The sequence below is a fragment of the Magnolia sinica genome, chromosome 1 (assembly GCF_029962835.1).
Source record: "Magnolia sinica isolate HGM2019 chromosome 1, MsV1, whole genome shotgun sequence".
NCBI lineage: Eukaryota > Viridiplantae > Streptophyta > Magnoliopsida > Magnoliales > Magnoliaceae > Magnolia > Magnolia sinica.
The window spans coordinates 22700044-22718170 of record NC_080573.1 but is presented as its reverse complement, the minus strand read 5'-3'; the positions used below and the strand labels follow the sequence as shown (position 1 = coordinate 22718170).

The 18127-nt window shown below is 42.0% G+C and overlaps 1 protein-coding gene and 1 pseudogene across 2 annotated transcripts in view; both read left to right on the top strand.

Moving 5' to 3' along the window:
- LOC131242941 (tropinone reductase homolog At5g06060-like) overlaps nt 1–15317 on the top strand; it is a 57513-nt gene extending 42196 nt beyond the window's left edge. The window contains exons 2-5 of one of the 2 annotated variants that reach the window (XM_058241939.1): nt 5261–5468; nt 6656–6872; nt 14276–14355; nt 14717–15317. In XM_058241939.1, coding sequence (XP_058097922.1) covers nt 5261–5468; nt 6656–6872; nt 14276–14355; nt 14717–14908 — 697 coding nt within the window. In that variant the 3' untranslated portion in view covers nt 14909–15317. Of the gene's footprint in view, nt 1–5260; nt 5469–6655; nt 6873–14275; nt 14383–14716 lie in introns of both variants that reach the window. The other variant, XM_058241931.1, reaches the window with a different exon arrangement.
- On the top strand, nt 97–779 carry LOC131243002 (nuclear transport factor 2B-like; annotated as a pseudogene).
- Nucleotides 15318–18127: the final 2810 nt, after the last annotated feature.

Genomic DNA, 18127 nt, shown 5'->3' with positions numbered 1-18127 from the left:
CCCGCTCATCTTTCAATCTCAATGTTGAGAACCATCATTACCATTCTCCTCTCTCTTCTGCCCTTCTTCCATCCCAGTCGCTCTCTTTAGAGAGAGAGTGAGAGGGAGGGGACGATCTTGTTCAGTCCATCGTAATGGATCCAGACGCAGTAGCAAAGGTCTTTGTAGAACACTACTACACGACCTTTGAGGCTAACCGCACAGGCATTCCTAACCTGTACCAGGATGCGTCGATGCTCACCTTCGAGGGCCAGAAGATCTAAGGGTCCCAGAACATCGTGGCCAAGCTCACATCACTTCCCTTCCAGCAGTGCCAGCACTCAATCACCACCGTTGATTGCCAGCCATCTGGCCCTGCTGGTGGGATGCTCGTCTTCGTCTCTGAAAATCTCCAACTCTCTGGCGAGCAGCACGCCCTTAGGTTCAGTCAGATGTTCCACTTGATGTCAACGCCTCAAGGAAGCTTTTATGTGTTGAATGACATCTTTCGGCTCAACTATGCCTAAGAAGACACTGTTTGGAACCCAGCCAACATAAAAAAGAGGACATTTTGGGTTGGAATACTAGGGACCATTTTCGTATTTCTATTTGTTAGACTGTCATGATTTTGGAGGTTTTTTTTTGTGATTGGCTCATGTGCCTGTTTTTTAAGCTTTTCTGTAGATGGTCATACATTACCCTTTCAAGTTGCTTGGACGGATGGTAAGAGATGATCTCAAATATCTATTTTTAGTTTCAAAGATATGGAAAAGAAAAAAAAACATTTTATTTTAAAAAAATGCTGAGAACCATATTTGCAGCCCCTCGATCCTTCATCTTAAATGTCTCTCTTAACCGAGTCTTCAATACATTGATTTCAGACATGTCATAATTGACGATCTACATGTTATAAGCATATAATTCTTGACTTACCATGAAGGAATCAAACCATTGCCAAGGCGATAGGTCGTACCACGACCTCCTGCAAACTCTTTTTCTCAGCCCCTTTAACTTTGAACCGCTCTGGTTGCTTTATGTAGATCTGTTCTTCCAATTTCCCATGCAGAAGTGCAGACTCCACATTCATCCTTTCTAGCTTAAGATCGGATTGGCCAACCAGTATCAATCATGAATCTAATAGACACCGTCGGCACGAATATATCTGAGAAGCTAATCCCTTCTATCTGAGCATAACCCTTCACTACCAACCTCACTTTGTATCTATGTTGTATCCTCCTAAAGATTCACTTACATCCAACTACTTTCCAGCTTATTGGAAGCTCCACTAGCTCTCATGTGTCGATCTGGTACAACAAGTCCATCACATCATCTATAGTCACCTTTTACTCTCAGCACCAGGCTCACCTAGAGTTATCTAAATAGAAGATGGATCCCTCTCGTCTGTAATGAGAGCATATGTGATGTTAGAGTCAATCATGTACCTCGTCGATAACCTGCGATTCATGCGGTATGATTCTTCTCATAGGTGGCTACTCCACCTGCTTTATATCTCTATCTGCGCATCTCAGCCTTTATGCCCTGCCCGCTCATGTGGTCATGCCCAGCATGCCACATGTGCAGAGGTGAAATCCACTATGGTCCCTGCAGCTCCACCTTTTGAAGTGCTCTCGAACAACCTGTAAACATTATCAAGTCATTGTGCTTTCATGATTACCTATGCCCCCGTAGATACTTTAAGAGAACCACCAATACTTGTAAACTTACAACCCATTGTCTCAAGTACACCAAGAGAAATTAGATTCTTCTTCATGTTAGGAACGTGCCTCACATTAGTCAGGGTACGTTCTGTCCCATCAAACATCTTGATGCGCACCATACCAACAACCATAACATTACAGGCAATGCCATTGCCCATAAACACCTGTCTACCATCGCACTCCCTGTAGTTGGCGATCCAACTCCGATGAGGAGTCATGTGAAAAGATGCCCCTGTATCTAGAATCCACTTGTCCTTACAATCATCGTAAAAGTGTTTGATCATAGACACAGACAAAATATCACCATCAAATCCACTCGATCCATCTGACGTGGCAGCATTGGCCTCCCTGTATGAAGTCTCAAATTCTTCTCTCTTAGATTTAGGATTTGTACAATCCTTCTTTACATGTCCTTCCATCCCATAATTCCAATAGTTTAACTTGCCTTTGCCTTTGCCCATGCACCTAGATCTTGACCCTGAAGATCATATACCTTGCTCAAAATTCCTCTCCATTATAAACAGTGCATCAGAAGATGTCCCCATGTTGCTGTTTTGCTTTCTCATGGCCTTCCCTTAAAGGGTTGAGATAACGGTGTCAACACTCAAGATTTTATTCGTGGTGCACATTGTGTCCTTGAATGACTCATACGATACCAGAAGAGAATTCAGTAACATACATGCTTGTTCCTCATCTTTCATCACTCCCCCCATATCTAGCAATTTGCAAACCAATGTATTAAAGTTGCTAATGTGAGCCTCTAGATCTCCACCCTCTGCCATCTTAAAGTTATACCACTGCCGCTTCAAGTGTAAGTGATTTTCAAAGGATTTTTTCGCATAGACATCCTCTAACTTTGCTCATAACTTAGCTACAGTTTTCTCCCTCATGACATTGTAGAGAACCTCATCCGTGAGACATAAATGGATCGATGATAAGGCCTTCTTATCAAGAGTATTCCAATCATCATCAATCATATTAGATTTTCGCTCCTCAAGAGCACCATCTTCGCCTTGCTTGATTAAGGAATTGATCATCTTGATCTTCCATAACTCAAAATTATCTTTCCCTGAGTACTTCTCAATCTCATACCTACTGCTTCCCATTGATGTTAATCCTACAGATTCAGATCTGTGCCCCAACGATTGCTCTGATACCACTTGTTGGGATTTGTGCTGCAGAATCACACAGATCTATATCTAGGATAGCAATACAGTAGTGCCAAGCAAATACAAGAGAATATAAAGATTTAACATGGAAAACCCTTTTAAGAAAAAACCACGGCACAACAAAATTCCACTATGAAAATAAAAATTACAAAGCGAAAGGATTTACTCGATTTGAACAACCTCGAATCTCACCCTTACTACACCCTTTAGAAACCATAAAACCCTTTTAGGAACCCTTGGAACCCCTTTAGAGAACCTTAGCATGCCCGAGAATGGCCCTAGGGACTCCTATTTATAGATGGGGAAACCCCACTTACGTACCTTCCTAGAAATCACCTCAAATTTACGTAGTCCGTGCACAAACCGCGCACCGTCTGCATAACCCTCGACTAGTTGAACCTGACCTTCGACTGGTCGAGCATCCCAGAAATCTCAAATACACTATCGCTGGACTTCGAGTCAAATAGGTTTCAACCAGTCAAAGGGACTTTCAACTAGTTGAGCCAGTCCCTCGACTTGTCGAGCATCTTGGTGAACAAGATTTAAGACATTTATTTTACAACAATAGATAGTTTAGATCAATCTAATAGGATATATACATCTGGGGCCGATGAAAGTGGGGTGTGTATGTCCCTAAGGTACACCTATGGAGTACCAAAATGACTCAAGGATTTAAGTTACTAACAGCATGGGCTCCTCCCTCTTGTTCGAGAAAAGTGGTGTTATTGATGGTGGTGTAGAGTCCAGTAATGGGTGAGACTTCTCCATTGCCAATCCAGCTAGAAAATCAAATTATCGGTCCTCTCTCCCTTACCCGACTCAATCAACAAAAAGGTGCCATTGATTAGAAGGTGAGGAGCGAAAGGCTGTAGCACCATGTTGTATTTGATGTCTTAAATCGAGTCAGATACAGGGCTTGTCGATGCCATTGACAGTCTGTTCAATGTCACCTTCGATGGCATCAAACAATGCTCAATCCCATCTATATTTCTGGATTTTCTTCAGTTGGTCATTGTTAGACTAACTGAGCACTTTTTCGATGCTATCGATGAGTGTTTGATGCTATCGACAAGATTAGTTCGATGCCATCAAGAATTTTTGAAAAATCATGTTTTGTCTCTAGACAGTTGAGGTATTAGTTCGATGTCATCTATGAGTGTTTGATGGCATCGACAGATTCTGCACAAATTTTTCACAAAGCTGTGTATTTGCAGGATTTGTTTCCGATTTCATTTGAGATTCTTTCCCAGGCTATATATATGGGTGTAAACGAGATTGGGAGGTATTCTAAGAGTTTCTAAATTATCATCCTAGGGTTTCAAATAGTGTAGCAATGGTGAGATTAGAGGTTTTTCAAATCGGGTAAGCTCTCTCGTTGTAATTTTTGCTTTCATAGTGATCATCTGTCGATTTGTGTCGTGGTTTTTTCCTTCAAGGCTTTTTCCACGTTTTTTTTTTCTAAGACAGGCAATGCCCAGCATCTATATTGATAAAAATAAGATATACAACCTAGCTTTTCGAGCAGGCACTACAAAAACACTGGGCCACACCTATCATATGAGCTGAACAAGAAACATGACCAAAAGAAGGAGAGAAAAGCTGCAAGGAAGAGCCACAGCCCGACAACAATGCAGTAGCGACACCTCAGTCAGGCGACCTGCAGGTTCCCCAACCCAACCCTGTCTAGGAAGAGGAAGCCACGGGAGGAGGGAGGGAGGTCTGCAGCCTAAGCAAATAGGTAATTAGCTTGAGAAGCGGCCCCAAGCCTCGCCAAGTCGTCCACCACAAAATGTGCCTCTCTCGGGGTGTGGGGCAAATCAATCTCCAAAGCGTGATTAAGGGAGAGGAAACGAGCACGCCAATACCATGTGGCCCAGGATCCAAATAATGGGTTTTTCCACTTTAAATTGTTGTGCTCTCTGTGTTTGATTGGTGCTGTTGGATTGCTATCCTAGATTCATCTGTGTGCTTCCACGGTCCCCCCAACAATAGTCCTCTTCTTCAGTAGGCTTGAGCTTCAATCCCGCCAATCATGGTAGAATTTGGAAAGGTCTTGACCTTGGCTATGATGCGCGATGACGATCCTTGAAGTTATGATTAAATCCACTTGTTCCAAATTACACAGTTTCACTTTCCACACTAAATATTAGACATTAATCAAATTTTGCAACTTTTACTTAGAAGGGCCATGTTTTACGTGGCAAGGATCATCCAATTATCTATATTGGGCCATGCATTTTCCTTCCATAGCAGGGTCCACCAGTTGGATAGTCCCCATTGACAGATCACGCTGCCACATGTACCAAGATGGTTCTACCATACTATATCATCCACTTTTTCTTTAGAAAATCTAATATCATTGACCTCAGTGGTCTCTCCATCAATGTCCTCCAGGCATGCCATAGTAGAAGAAGTAGCTGCATTTGGAGCATCCGTACACACATGTGCCCGCAACAAAGCAGAGCTCGATCAGTGCTTGCATGAATGGAAAGAATCAGGATTCAACGTGACGGGTTCTGTTTGCGATGTTTCAGCGGGTGCAGCACGTCAAAAACTGATGGACGAGGCCTCCTCGATATTCCAAGGGAAGCTCAACATCTTCGTGAGTTCCTCTCAACTATTTGATTTATTAACTAAAATTGCTAAACTTGCATAGGTATGGGGTAGGTAACTTTTGCGGAGCCAGTGCCATGGGAGGAGTGAATTTTGTGATAGACTAATGTTAGCATGGCGAATGACACAGTGCCATGGGAGGATTTATTTATTTTTTTCACAAAAGTACTAAGCATGCTTCTTTTTTTCTTTTCCTTTTTTTCTTTTTTTTCTCTCAAGAAGTGCTTAGCATACTGTGATTCCTTATGGACCCTATTACAGTGCATCGTCACTCATTGTATCATTTCCGTAATAATTTTGCACCATTAGAAAATGGTGGTGACTTTTCAAATGTACGATGGCATAGATGTATGGAAATCCAACTTTGTTTGCCAAAAATCGAAGTAGGTTGATTTATCGGGAGATCACAGCACATATGTTTATTGAACTGACCATGAACCATTCTCATTTTTTCCTAGCTATCTGTTTGCTCAGGCAATCGTGGACTGCCTCCAGGGCACACCATGTTATATGGGGCTTCTCTTCTTTTGCATGAGGTTTCTCATCTCAATCATCTTTCTAAGTTGTTGGAGTTATTAATATCATCAGAGTATATTACAATCGTTGGCATTTAATATAGCTTGCTGCCAAGTTATACTGTCCACCCTCCAAACTCGTATAATATCATGAATAATGTGGGTCACGTCTGAAAATGACATAAATTCAGTCTAGTCCAGTACTCATCAGGGCCGTATTTTACATCTGCTGTTGAGTGTGGACCATTCACGCATTTTCTGTAATTGACCCATCATTTTCATATATGGGGTGATCAACCTGAATTAATGGAATGACCTGATTTTCTCCACTTGATATCTTCGTTGTAATGGATTTTCATTTGTTGATTGTAATCAATTTATGTAATAGACTATCATATAGTGCTTGATTTTAACCTACCTAATAGTATATTAAAGTGCGCTTATGGGAGTCCTGTACTCTCATTGTCATTCCCAAGCTTGACCAAAGGAGGGTTGTGTTGGTTTGGCAGCCGCATCAAATTTATGCTATAAATTCGATCATGAATCCAAACTCTAACAAAAAGGCTTTAGAAATGAGACCGAAATATAAAATGAGATGTGAATGCTTGTCCTTGTTTTGGTAACTAACTAACAAATGCTAGTTTTGGTTACCTTGCTTTAGATAAGCAATGCTGCGGCGTTCATCTTTAAACCAACGCTAGAGATTACTGCTGAAGAATTCTCCTTTGTCATGGCCACCAACCTAGAATCTGCATACCATTTAAGCCAGCTTGCTCACCCGCTCTTAAAGGCATCAGGACAAGGAAACATTGTATTCATATCCTCTACTGCTGGTTTGGTAGGATCATGTGCTGGAACCGTTTATGCAGCTTCTAAAGGTAACTCCTACGGAAAACACTCTTGAGTGCCAACCTTCTTTGAATTTTTTGTCTTATCTTTCACAACACATGCAAAGACTCTCCCGTCCAACATGTGACAACTGTGCACGTTCCAAGCCATCCATCAGGTGTGTCTGAGCATATAGCTTCCCTACTCCAATACCGAGATGTTCAACGCAGCTGAGGTACGTAATTTGCAAAACAAATGGGCTTATAGAAGGGAAAAAAAAATGCGCTCATTTTTTTAACGGCTACTTGGAAAATGTTTCAAGCAAATGTCAATTATTCAGTTATTCAGATATAATGACATAACATTTTATTTTCCTTTTTTATCTCTATATCTACCAAATGATGAACCTAACTCTTCGGGAAGTCAATGAAACTCAGAACTTGGAATTTTGAGGAAGAGGCAAAAGAAAAAGAAAATATAGAGGAGAAAAAGTAACTGAATGAGTAAATACTAATAGAGACATCTTCGCTCGATCAATTAGAACTTCCATGTCAGTAAGCCATTCATTTGCTTCATAAACTGTGGCACATCTATGGAACTTGAAACGAAACATATCCAAAGCTAGGACAAATTGGGGAACGAGAGAGAGAGCGCGAGCGGCCTTGGGAGACTGTAAACCCTAAGCATTCACGCCCTCAGAAACCACCTTTTACCGTATTTGCTGCCAATCTCACCTTCGATACCTCTGAAGACGATCTTCTCAGGATTTTCGGCAGATATGGGAAGATAGCAGATGTTTACATCCCAAGAGATCCGATTCGGAGAAAATCTTGAGGGTTCGCCTTCATCCGGTTCTGCTATGAACAGGAAGCGATCAATGCCGCCCAATGCCTACATGGTAGAAGAATCGATGGGCGTATTGTGACATTAGCTTGGGCAAGAAATCAAAGGGGGCGTGCCCGTCCGCTTAGGGGCTCATCCCCTCAACCGGTTCCGTCTGTAGCGCCTCGGCCAACTTTCTTGGAAGCGACCCGAAGTCACCCTGTTCCTGGTAAACCTTCTGCGAAGAAAGATGAGGCCCCTGTTCTTGGACGTCACACGGACCCATTCACTATAGAGGCTAACATCAGGGAGGTCAAAAAATTGTAGGGTGCCCTTTCTATGGCTCTCATTGCCTCGTGTGCTAAGGAGGTATCCGTCCTATATCTGATCGAATCTCTCCATAAGTCTAACTTCGCAGCATCCCTAATCGATGTCACTAGGATAGCTCTGCAGAAATTCCTCCTCAAATTCCCAACTAGGCAGGAGTTGGATGATTTTGCGTCAGACCAGGCTCTCCATCGACAGATGGGTATATCGGAAGTGTGTTCCTGGTATGCCCAAGCCACCTCCCTGATTAAAGGTGTTTGGATCCGGCTGATGGGAATACCAGCCCATGCCTGGTTTCCGAGCGCCATTGAAGGATTAGCTAAATTGTATGGGGAGGTGCTAGAAATCGATAGGGTGGCAGCTCTGGGTATCTTTTAGGCGTTTGCCAGAGTTAAAATCAGACCGTCTCCGACTTTTGATATACACAGTGTGAGATATTTGAAGGTGAATGGCCTATCTTTTCCTGTCATTGGTTTTTTGGAGAAACCTGCTTTCCAAGAAATCTGTTTCCCACCTCCAGGTGTGCAGCCTACAAGTTGCGAATCCACCAGAGAATGGGTGGAGAAGTCCTTTTACAAGCACAAACCCCTCTGTCTTTTTGTCTGCCAGTTGCTTGCGTAAATGCCAAAGAGACACCCATTCCTTCCAAGCAGGCTCCTTCAACCACCCCTGCAACCATCACCCCCCTCTCTCACCACCCAAACCAGTTTCTTCTAACCGGCCCAATCTACTTGGAACTGCCCTCCCTGCAATTGGGGGCTGGTGGTGTGGATCCCATGATTCCGGACTTGAATAGCCACCCCATCTAGTCTCCCAATCATACCCTCCCTGTTAGAAGTTCAACTCCGTCTCATGCCAATAATGCCAATACTTCCACTTCTCTCAATAGTCCTATCCAAGTTAGCTATCCATCGATTTTCGGTGGTAGAGGCCCTTCGGTTCCAGAGGGTGGGTAGGCCAATTATTGCATTCGAGAACCAGACAGATATGTGGATCATACAGCTTTGCAGTCCCAAGATCTTCAGTTTAGATCGAAACAAGGTACTAGCTCCCCTGCTCATGGAGTAGTAGGTACCAGCTCCCCTGCGTATGGAGAAATCTGCATGCTACTTGCTGAGGGTGTGGATCAGGCTAACACCAGTATCACCAACAGACAGGGGAATCATGCTACTGGCAATAATCTTTTAATTTCAGTAGGTGTTGCGAACAAGCGGCCACATGGAAGGCAAGGTCTGCTGGGTGCTCACCCATCCGCTGGCACTCTCACCCTCAGACTTTGACTGCGAATCATGACTCTCTGCAACGAGTTGTCGAGCCGCTGAGAATGGAGTGGCTCAATTCTTTTAACCTGGAAAAAGATAGCAGTGAAATAGAACCCACAGGGCGTCTGGAGGTTGATCTCTCCCCATTCTTTGGGCAGGAAAACAGAGAAGGTAGTAAATCAGCAGGGAATGAACAGGTCCAACTGGCTCAAGCTGCTCTGCTGACATTTCCTTCTTTTGATCTAGAGGGAACAATGAGCCTCAATCTACAACAGAGCCCTTGCATTCAGGATAATGACTTTTCTACAACTAGAAATGATGCCAAGGACAAGATCACTTCAGGCAGCGAGTCTATTAAAGCTAAGAGGGGAAATGTGTCCAACAGGAAGGTGGCTAGACTGATTAAAGAAGGAGAATGGTTTTGCAGACTGATGTTTGAAGAGGACGGCCATGAACTAAGGGTGTGTCACTGATGGGTAGTGCCCTTATTTAGAATGCTTGTGGGCTAGTCAATCAGCCTACCATCAGAACTCTGAAGAAACTGATCAGGAAATTCAATCCGTTCCTAGTAGCTATCCTGGAACCGATGACCAAAGAGGAGCACAGGGTGACCATTGGTCTGAAGCTGGGTTTTCAGTCCTCGTTATTGAATGGCGAAGACGAGGGTAAAATCTGGGTTTTCTACCACAACCGTCTCAAATGCTTTCTTTGCATATTTCTTTTCAGAACTACAGTTTTCCTGTTTTGCTATCCATTGTATATGCTAAATGTTCATATATATATATATATATATATATATATATATATATATATATATATATATATATATATATATATATTCAGAAGGTCCCTCTGGTTGGACCTGGAAAATCTTAGCAGAAACATCACAGGTCCTTGGGCTGTTGGAGGCGATTTTAATGCAGTCTTAGTAGCTAGCGAGCGTCAAGGTAACAGAGTGGAGGGAAGACTAAGTATAATAGAATTTGCGTCTGCCATTCTACATGCTAGGCTGCTAGATGCAGGATTTGCTGGGAATAGCTTTACGTGGAGTAATAACAGGACGGGGAATGATAGAATTTGGGCCAGGTTGGACAGAGTTCTTATGAATGATAGATGGGCGGAAGCCTTCCCATCTTTCCGGGTTGAGCATCTTCCCCGTGTCAATTCCGACCATACGCCATTGCTACTTACATTTCCCCCTCAACAGTTGCCCGCCATTCGTTCTTTTCGCTTCCTCCGCATGTGGACGCTCCACGAGTCATTCCAAATGGTAGTTAAAAAGGCTTGGGTGGGATTGTGCTCCATTCACCCCATGATAAATGTGCAGCTGAAGCTGAAAAAGACTAAGCAATTACTGAAAGTATGGAATAAAGAGGTTTTTGGAAATATCTTCCGTCAGATCAAGGTAGCTGAGGCAGATCTCGATCAGTTGGAGAGTAGACTGTAGAATTCTGGAGCTGAGGATTCGTTTCAAGAAAGTCTAACTGCCAAGCGAAAGTTGACCCATCTCGAACTGATGGAGGAAATCTTCTGGAAACAAAAAGATAGGAATTCTTGGTTGGATGAAGGGGACAGGAATACAAAGCACTTCCATGCTTCATCTTGTGAGCATGTTAGGCGGAGTACGATCAGCTCGATTAAGGATGACAGTGGAACTTCGTTCACAGGCCAAGCCCAGATCAAGGATGCTGCGGTTCATCATTTTGAAGGTTGTTTCAGGTGGAGCCTACTGCTGATCCCAGCACTTTTCTCGCTGCCATCCCTCAGATCCTCTCCTTGGAAGATAAGGATGACTTGCTTGCTACTCCTTCATTTCAGGAAATTCAGACTACAGCTTTCGACATCCCTAAAGACGGCGCCCCAGGCCCTACTGGGTTTTCCTCTTCTTTTTTCATTGCGTGTTGGCCGATGGTGGGAGAAGATATCCATAAAGCCACGTGCTCGCTGTTTTCAGGAGAAGCGATCCCTAGAGCCTTCACTGCATCCATGATATGTCTCATTCCAAAGTCCTCAGTAGCCTCTAAATTTGCTGATTACCGTCCAATTAGCTTGTGCAATGTGATCTACAAAATCTTCTCCAAAATCCTGGCTTTACGGCTGAGCAAGGGGCTTTCGTTAAAGGAAGATCTATCACTGATAATATTGCGATGGCCCTAGAGGCAATGAGAAATCTCGACAGGAAAACTAGGGGTGGGAATATCATTCTTAAACTTGATTTGGAAAAAGCTTATGACAGGATTGATTGGAACTTCCTTAAACAGGTTTTGCTCGCTTTAGGTTCAATGACAGATGGGTTGCACTAATGGAAGCCTGTTGGGGTAACAGTTGGTTCTCGGTTCTTATCAACGGGGAGGCGGTGGGCTTCTTCAAATCCTTTAGAGGTTTACGCCAGGGGGACCCTCTCTCCCCTGGGTTGTTCATCCTCTCAGAGGAAGCATTTTCCAGATCTTTCAAGCAGCTCATAATTAGAGGTTGGTACAGCCTTCAGAGAGGATGCCCCCTCATCTCTCATCTGTTGTTCGCAGATGATACACTGCTATTTGTGAATGGCAGTCGGGATTCGCTGAATGTTGTAGAGGAATTTTTAAGCTCCTTTCAAAAAGTCTCTGGCCATAGGATTAACAACGCCAAGAGTTGCTTCGTCTGTTCCAAGGATTTATCTATAGCTAGGATTAGGAGTACAGAGTAGATTCTGGGCTTTTCTAAAGCCAGATAGGGTCTTCTATACCTTGGAGTTCCTCTTTACAAGGGCAGAATTACCTCGGCTATGTTTCAGATGCTCATGGACAAAATAATTAGCAAGATTAGTGGGTGGAATGCTAGGTTATTATCCTAAGCTAGTAAGCTAACTCTCATCAAGCATGTGTTGGGAAGCATACCCCTCCACACCATGGTAGCCATGAAGACGCCAACTCAGGTTGTAAGTAATATGGAGCGCATTTTTGCTCAATTTTTTTGGGGTTGGGCTGAAGGAAAAAAGAAATGCCATTAGATTGCATGGAGCAAGATTGCAAGGCCAATTGATGAAGGTGGCCTAGGTGTTAAAAAGTTGAAAGATGTGATGTCAGCTCTTAATATGAAGATGGCCTAGAATGTGAAGTATGGGGATAAGGAGGGCCCTTGGGTGGCCTACATGCGAGCCAAGCATCGGGGTGATCTGGAGGATGCGAATGTGGTTAGTATGTCCAATCACGCATCTCCTTATTGGAAAGAAATCAAAAATTTTCTTCCGACTATCGCTAGCAATGTCCAGTGGCAGGTGGGATCAGGTGTGTTGAATTTATGGACCGTAAACTAGATTGGCCTCAGCCCTCTCCAGCAATTAGCCGTCAGCCCCATCCTGAACTCCCTTCAATCCCTTCAGGTCAGAGACTTCATCGGGCCTTTTGGTCCCCTGCCTCCCTCCTCTTTCTCTTTATACCTGTCCCAGGATACTCTTAACTTCATATTCCAGAGAGGTTTTGCTACCTCTGATAAAATACCTGAGGTGTTCTGGCCACACGATCCCTCTAGCTCATTTTCGACGAGATCAGCATGAAAACTCTTACGCCACCCGTCTCCAGGTAGATGGTGGGTCAATTGGATCTGGATCAATAACTTGCCTCCAAAGATGTCCCTGTTTCTTTGGAAATTGTTGCAGGGGGCGATTCCCATTGATGAAAGGGTGCAGACAAAAGGCATTCATTTAGCGTCTATTTTCTCTTGTTATACTGATGCGAACATTTCTAAACCAAATTAGGAATCCAACCAGCACCTGTTCCTCCTTGGGCAGATTGCTACACAGGTCTAGCCCCACTTTGCAGCGCTTTGTGGGGTTTCTCTCCTCCACATCTTTTGGTAGAAGACAGGCTAGTGTAATGGAAAAATGCAGCGGCTCAGGATTTGGCGGTAGCCCCCATCAGGAGAGTCATCCCAATCCTCATTTTCTGGGAGTTATGGCGTACAAGAAACGGGGTGAGGAAGGATAATCACCCTATGTCTCCTAACCAAGACATCGCTAGGATAAAATGGTGGGCTACGCGCATGTTGGAGGATCATCTGGATTGCTTCAAGCGATTGGGCGTGGCAAGCTTGGTTAACCGGTCCCACCCCACGCAGGTTCACTCCATGCAAAGGGTTTGTTGGGCAAAGCCGGCTACGGGATGAGTGAAACTGAATGTGGATGGATCGACGCTCCAGGCTTTTCTGGAGGTGGCGGAATTTGCAGAAGGGATGATGGCAACTTTGTCATTGCTTTCTTGTCTGCTTATGGGGTTGGTTTGAACAACAGAGTGGAGCTTCAGGCTATTTATGATGGTATTGTCCTCTGTCTGGAAAGAGGGTTTTCTAGAATTGTTGTTGAAACTGATTCCATGGTTGCGGCGTGCCTGTTGTCTGGGGCTTCCACCACCCCTTGGAAATGGAAGCCTTGGGTCTCTAGGATCAAGAGCTTGGGCCAGACAGCTTCACTTGTCTTCTCAGTTATTCCCAGGGAAGGGAATGGCCTGGCTCACGACATGGCTAGGGAGGCTAGCGGGGCTCAGGTGTCTCTTGTGACTTCTCATTTTCAGGATCTCCCTCCCCGCATTCGTGGCCTTCTGTTTTTAGATAAGGTCGAGTTAGGTGTTGTTAGAGATACCCGCGTGAAGATGTAAAGTTTTTTTGTGTTTGTCTGCTTGGTGGTCGTCGGTGACAACCCCTACGATAGGCGGCCCTGTTTTTTTGGCCCTAGGGCTGCCCGAAGCTCCTACACTATGAAGCCTTTTTTTGCTTATGGAATACAAGGCATAGTTTATATATATATATATATATATATATATATATATATATATATAACTGTGGCACATCTAATCAGTGGCCACATGTGTGGGCAAGTACACTTGTACCCACTTGATGGCCAGCTTGGTTCTCTCACTTGGAGGACATGTTAGCATGTGGTGGTGTGTAGAAGGGCTTCCTTATACATGCACATGTACAACTACTTATATTTACAGTGTTCCTAGATACAATCATTAATGACCTATGATGCTCATAATTTCTAATTTCTATGTTGTTTTTACTAGGAGCATTGAATCAGCTCACAAAGAATTTGGCATGTGAGTGGGCAAAAGACAACATACGGACTAATTGTGTTGCACCTTGGGTAACAAAGACTCCTTTGATAGAAGATGTAAAATTCTCCTCTAGTATTCTATTCAATTACGAATAAGAGAGTCCATGGCCTGAGAGCCAAAGACATCACTATGGATTTGAATCCCCAAGGTTGCGTTTGGTGAGCACACAATACTCATTGTGCCCCAGTAGATTTTGAAAGGTGCGCCATTTGATGAAAACTGAGAGTGCATTTTGCATTAGGTGCAAGCTATCCTTTTTCATATAGCCAGAAAACACGCATCCATTCCTCTGTAAAATCAAATGGCTAGACCACCCAATGGGAATTCAATAATTAAAAGTAATAATTGTGACACGTGTTCTGATTTTCTGTTTTTTTGCCCCTTACACAGCTTCTGGCAAACAAGGAGTTGGTGGACGAAATGATTCCCCGAACTCCCCTTCGACGCTTTGCAGAGCCAAAGGAGGTTTCATCTTTGGTGGCATTCCTTTGCTTACCCGTTGCATCGTACATAAATGGCCAAGTCATAGCTGTCGATGGAGGATTCACCATCAGTGGTTTCTACCCATCTAAAGACTACTAATACTCCGATCACGTTTGATGGAGGCAAAATAATAATAATAATAATTTCGTGGGATCCCCTTCGATTAAGCTATGTTACTAAAAAATAAGCATATGTTGTTGTACTAATCACATCATTGATAAATCAAGGATGCATGGATTGGATTGAGTAATGTAAGCTTCGTTTTCCCACACTACATGGAAGAGAGACAAAACAGAGGGCTGCCTAGCTGGTGGAAATCTATCTCTGGCTGACATGTAAAGCATTTCCCCCAATCAGTGGTCCAAGGACTAGACATAGACTTTGCATGCTTGGTTCTTGGTTATTTCCTTTCTAAATGTATTTTAAAAGTCCATTTGCACATGGTATTTGGAAATTCAATTTTCCCATGACCCCATACATGTCAATGTTTTTATCATTAATGTACCGCTTGTTGTACTCTATTTCTGGCTATTCTAAGAAAGCCAAGAAGAGTGCCACATGTGGGATTGCATGACAAATAGGAAGTGGATAAAAAGATCTTCAACGATTTGGAGCGCTTTTTGCAGGATTAGAGCTAGTGTAAATCTAGTTCTACACATTAATGGATGGCCAATGGAATGTAATGATTGATATACAAGAAACATGATCGAATTGTTTAATATGTAAAAGGTGATCAAGGGCAACAAAGCCTTGGTCGACAGAAGTGGAACCATTGTAAAGAAAAATGTACTTAAAGAATGATCTAGAAAAAGGCTATTCGATTACTGTAATGGTTGCAGTAATGGAAGAAGGATCTCAAAGAATAAGCTATAACAAAAATATATAAATAGTGAAGGAATGTGACAGAGAATGGGTCTTACTCCCAACCAATACAAACAACAAACAACTCAATTAAATCTATCAATTTATCTTTTATCTCAGCTTATCATATGACTAACAGTAATTATTAGCCATAATCTTTAGTTGTAATCCAATTCTACGCTCATACAGTGCATTTGTTCTTTATCCAATATGAAGCAGTTCTTTCAATAAACGCCTTCTTGCAGTTGCTCCTAGTAACCGATTGTGAGTTTTTTTTCCTTTTGTTTGATTTGCATTGGTATTTTAAAAATCCTTTCTTGTGGAAGGCACAAAGTAGCTCATCTACGGAGGAAGAACCCCGCTTTCCGATTATTGCATGATCATTATAAACTTCTGCAAGTAGCCGAGTAAGCGATCAGTTTTCACATAATCCAGTCATATACGTTCATATTAGATGTATCTGCTTATTTTAGCACTTGGGGTCAAAGTTAGTCAGTTTAGATCAAATCATTGTATCGATTCTGACACACCCACACCATAAAAAATAATCTGAGCGACCAACACTTTCCACGACTTCATCATAGTTTTAGAAGTTGTAGGAAGTAGTACATGCATTCAAATTTGTGATTAATAATGTGCTACTCATAGGATGCTTGTAGGATTCAACAAATCTATAAGGTCTAGAGATCAGTGGACCTATATTACAAAACCAAAGATGTTCAATCTTTCTCTAGTTGCTTGCCTTATCAAGTTATTTTTTTCAAGATGACAATTTTGTCCAAATTTTGATTTATTTTATATTTATTTTTTAATTTACTTCCTTTTTTAGAATCTCATTTTTTTTTTTTTCAAAAACTACAACTTAAGGTATTTTTCATGTAATATTTCCAAGCATTAATAAAATTGTTTTTCATGCAAAATTAAACATAAATTCCACTCAATTGATTCAAAAATAAAAGATGCATTCAATTAATTCATTAAAAAAATCATATTAAAGTTTGGGGCAAAAGTAACTAATTCTGTTAAAAATCATTTCTTTGATTAAAAGAGAGTACAAATTTCCATCAAATTCAATAAATAATAATAATGATGATAAGGTTTGGGAAAATTTTAGGGCCTGTTTGGGAGCGTGGACTTGGAACCCCCTTGATTCGCAACCCCCAGGATTGAAAACCCCCTGGATTGACAATCCTCTCCGTGTGTTTGGCACTCAGGAGTGTGAGTCAACTTTAATTCAAAAATACTTATATATGGTATGTTTATTGGGGTTTGAATTTAATTACTAAATCAACTTTAATATCCCCAATTAGTGAAATATATAATTTTTGACACTGTGGTTGTGATAAGCCCGCTAAAATATATATTCTGCCTAAAAATGATGAAATTCTAAGTCTTAGATGAACCGCAAGTACAAGATCATGTTTGAGTGACTAACCAATGATTTTTAATTGTTGATTAATATGAACAATGTTTGGACAGTGCTGGACAATATTTGGATGGTGTTGATCTACATGAACAATGTTTGGACGGTGCTGATCATCATTAGTGAGCCATGTGCCCAGTAAAATGATAGTGTAATGACATACATTTATTCCTACAACTATTGAAATGATTTTAGGTGTAATCCAAGTTCTCACCTTGGATTACAAACCCCCTCAAAGAGGGGATTGGCACCCCCTGGATTGGCAATCCCCTTTTGCTCTATGCTGCCAAACAACCAAGGGGATTTGAAACCCCCTGTAATCCCCTCCAATCCCCTCCAATCCAAGGTGCCAAACAACCCCTTAGAATTTTGGCAAGATTTGTAATGGACCATGATCTGTCGCATAATGATGAAATTTCTATTGTTGAATGTTAAAATGCTGAAGGTTGGGTGTAATTTTTCGATGGAATTAGTTCGTAAAAAAAACTAATTTTCTAACGGATATGATCCGTTGAAAATTTTGCAACGGATAATCCGTTGCAAAATAACAATTTGCGACGGATTGTCTATCATAAAAAACCCACCTGAGACAATTAGTGACAAACATCTTCTTTTTGCGATGGACATAGTACGTCGTAAATTTTTTCAACAGAAGATTCATTGTGAAACTAAGATTTTTTATTTTTTTTGTGACGAGCGAGGTCCATAGTAAAATTAAACATTTTTATGTCATTTTTTCATTGTTTTGACGTAGTATCTTCTTTCAAATCTCTAGGAACAAGTTGCGGCCATCAAAACTCTAATAGTTGAGCTCTTCATTGCTATGGGAGTCCTCACAATCTGAATTGGACTCCTCTATATCATCTCACATTTACCTATATACTTAGGTTCAAGAGATTTTCCATTTTTATCACAATTCTTCCCTGTACTTATCTTGTGAAAATTTTTAAATTTTTTAGTAATTTTCCCATCTTCATCTTTCTCATCATCATTGTCATCTGCATATTTAATTTTCATATTCCTGTGCCTATGTA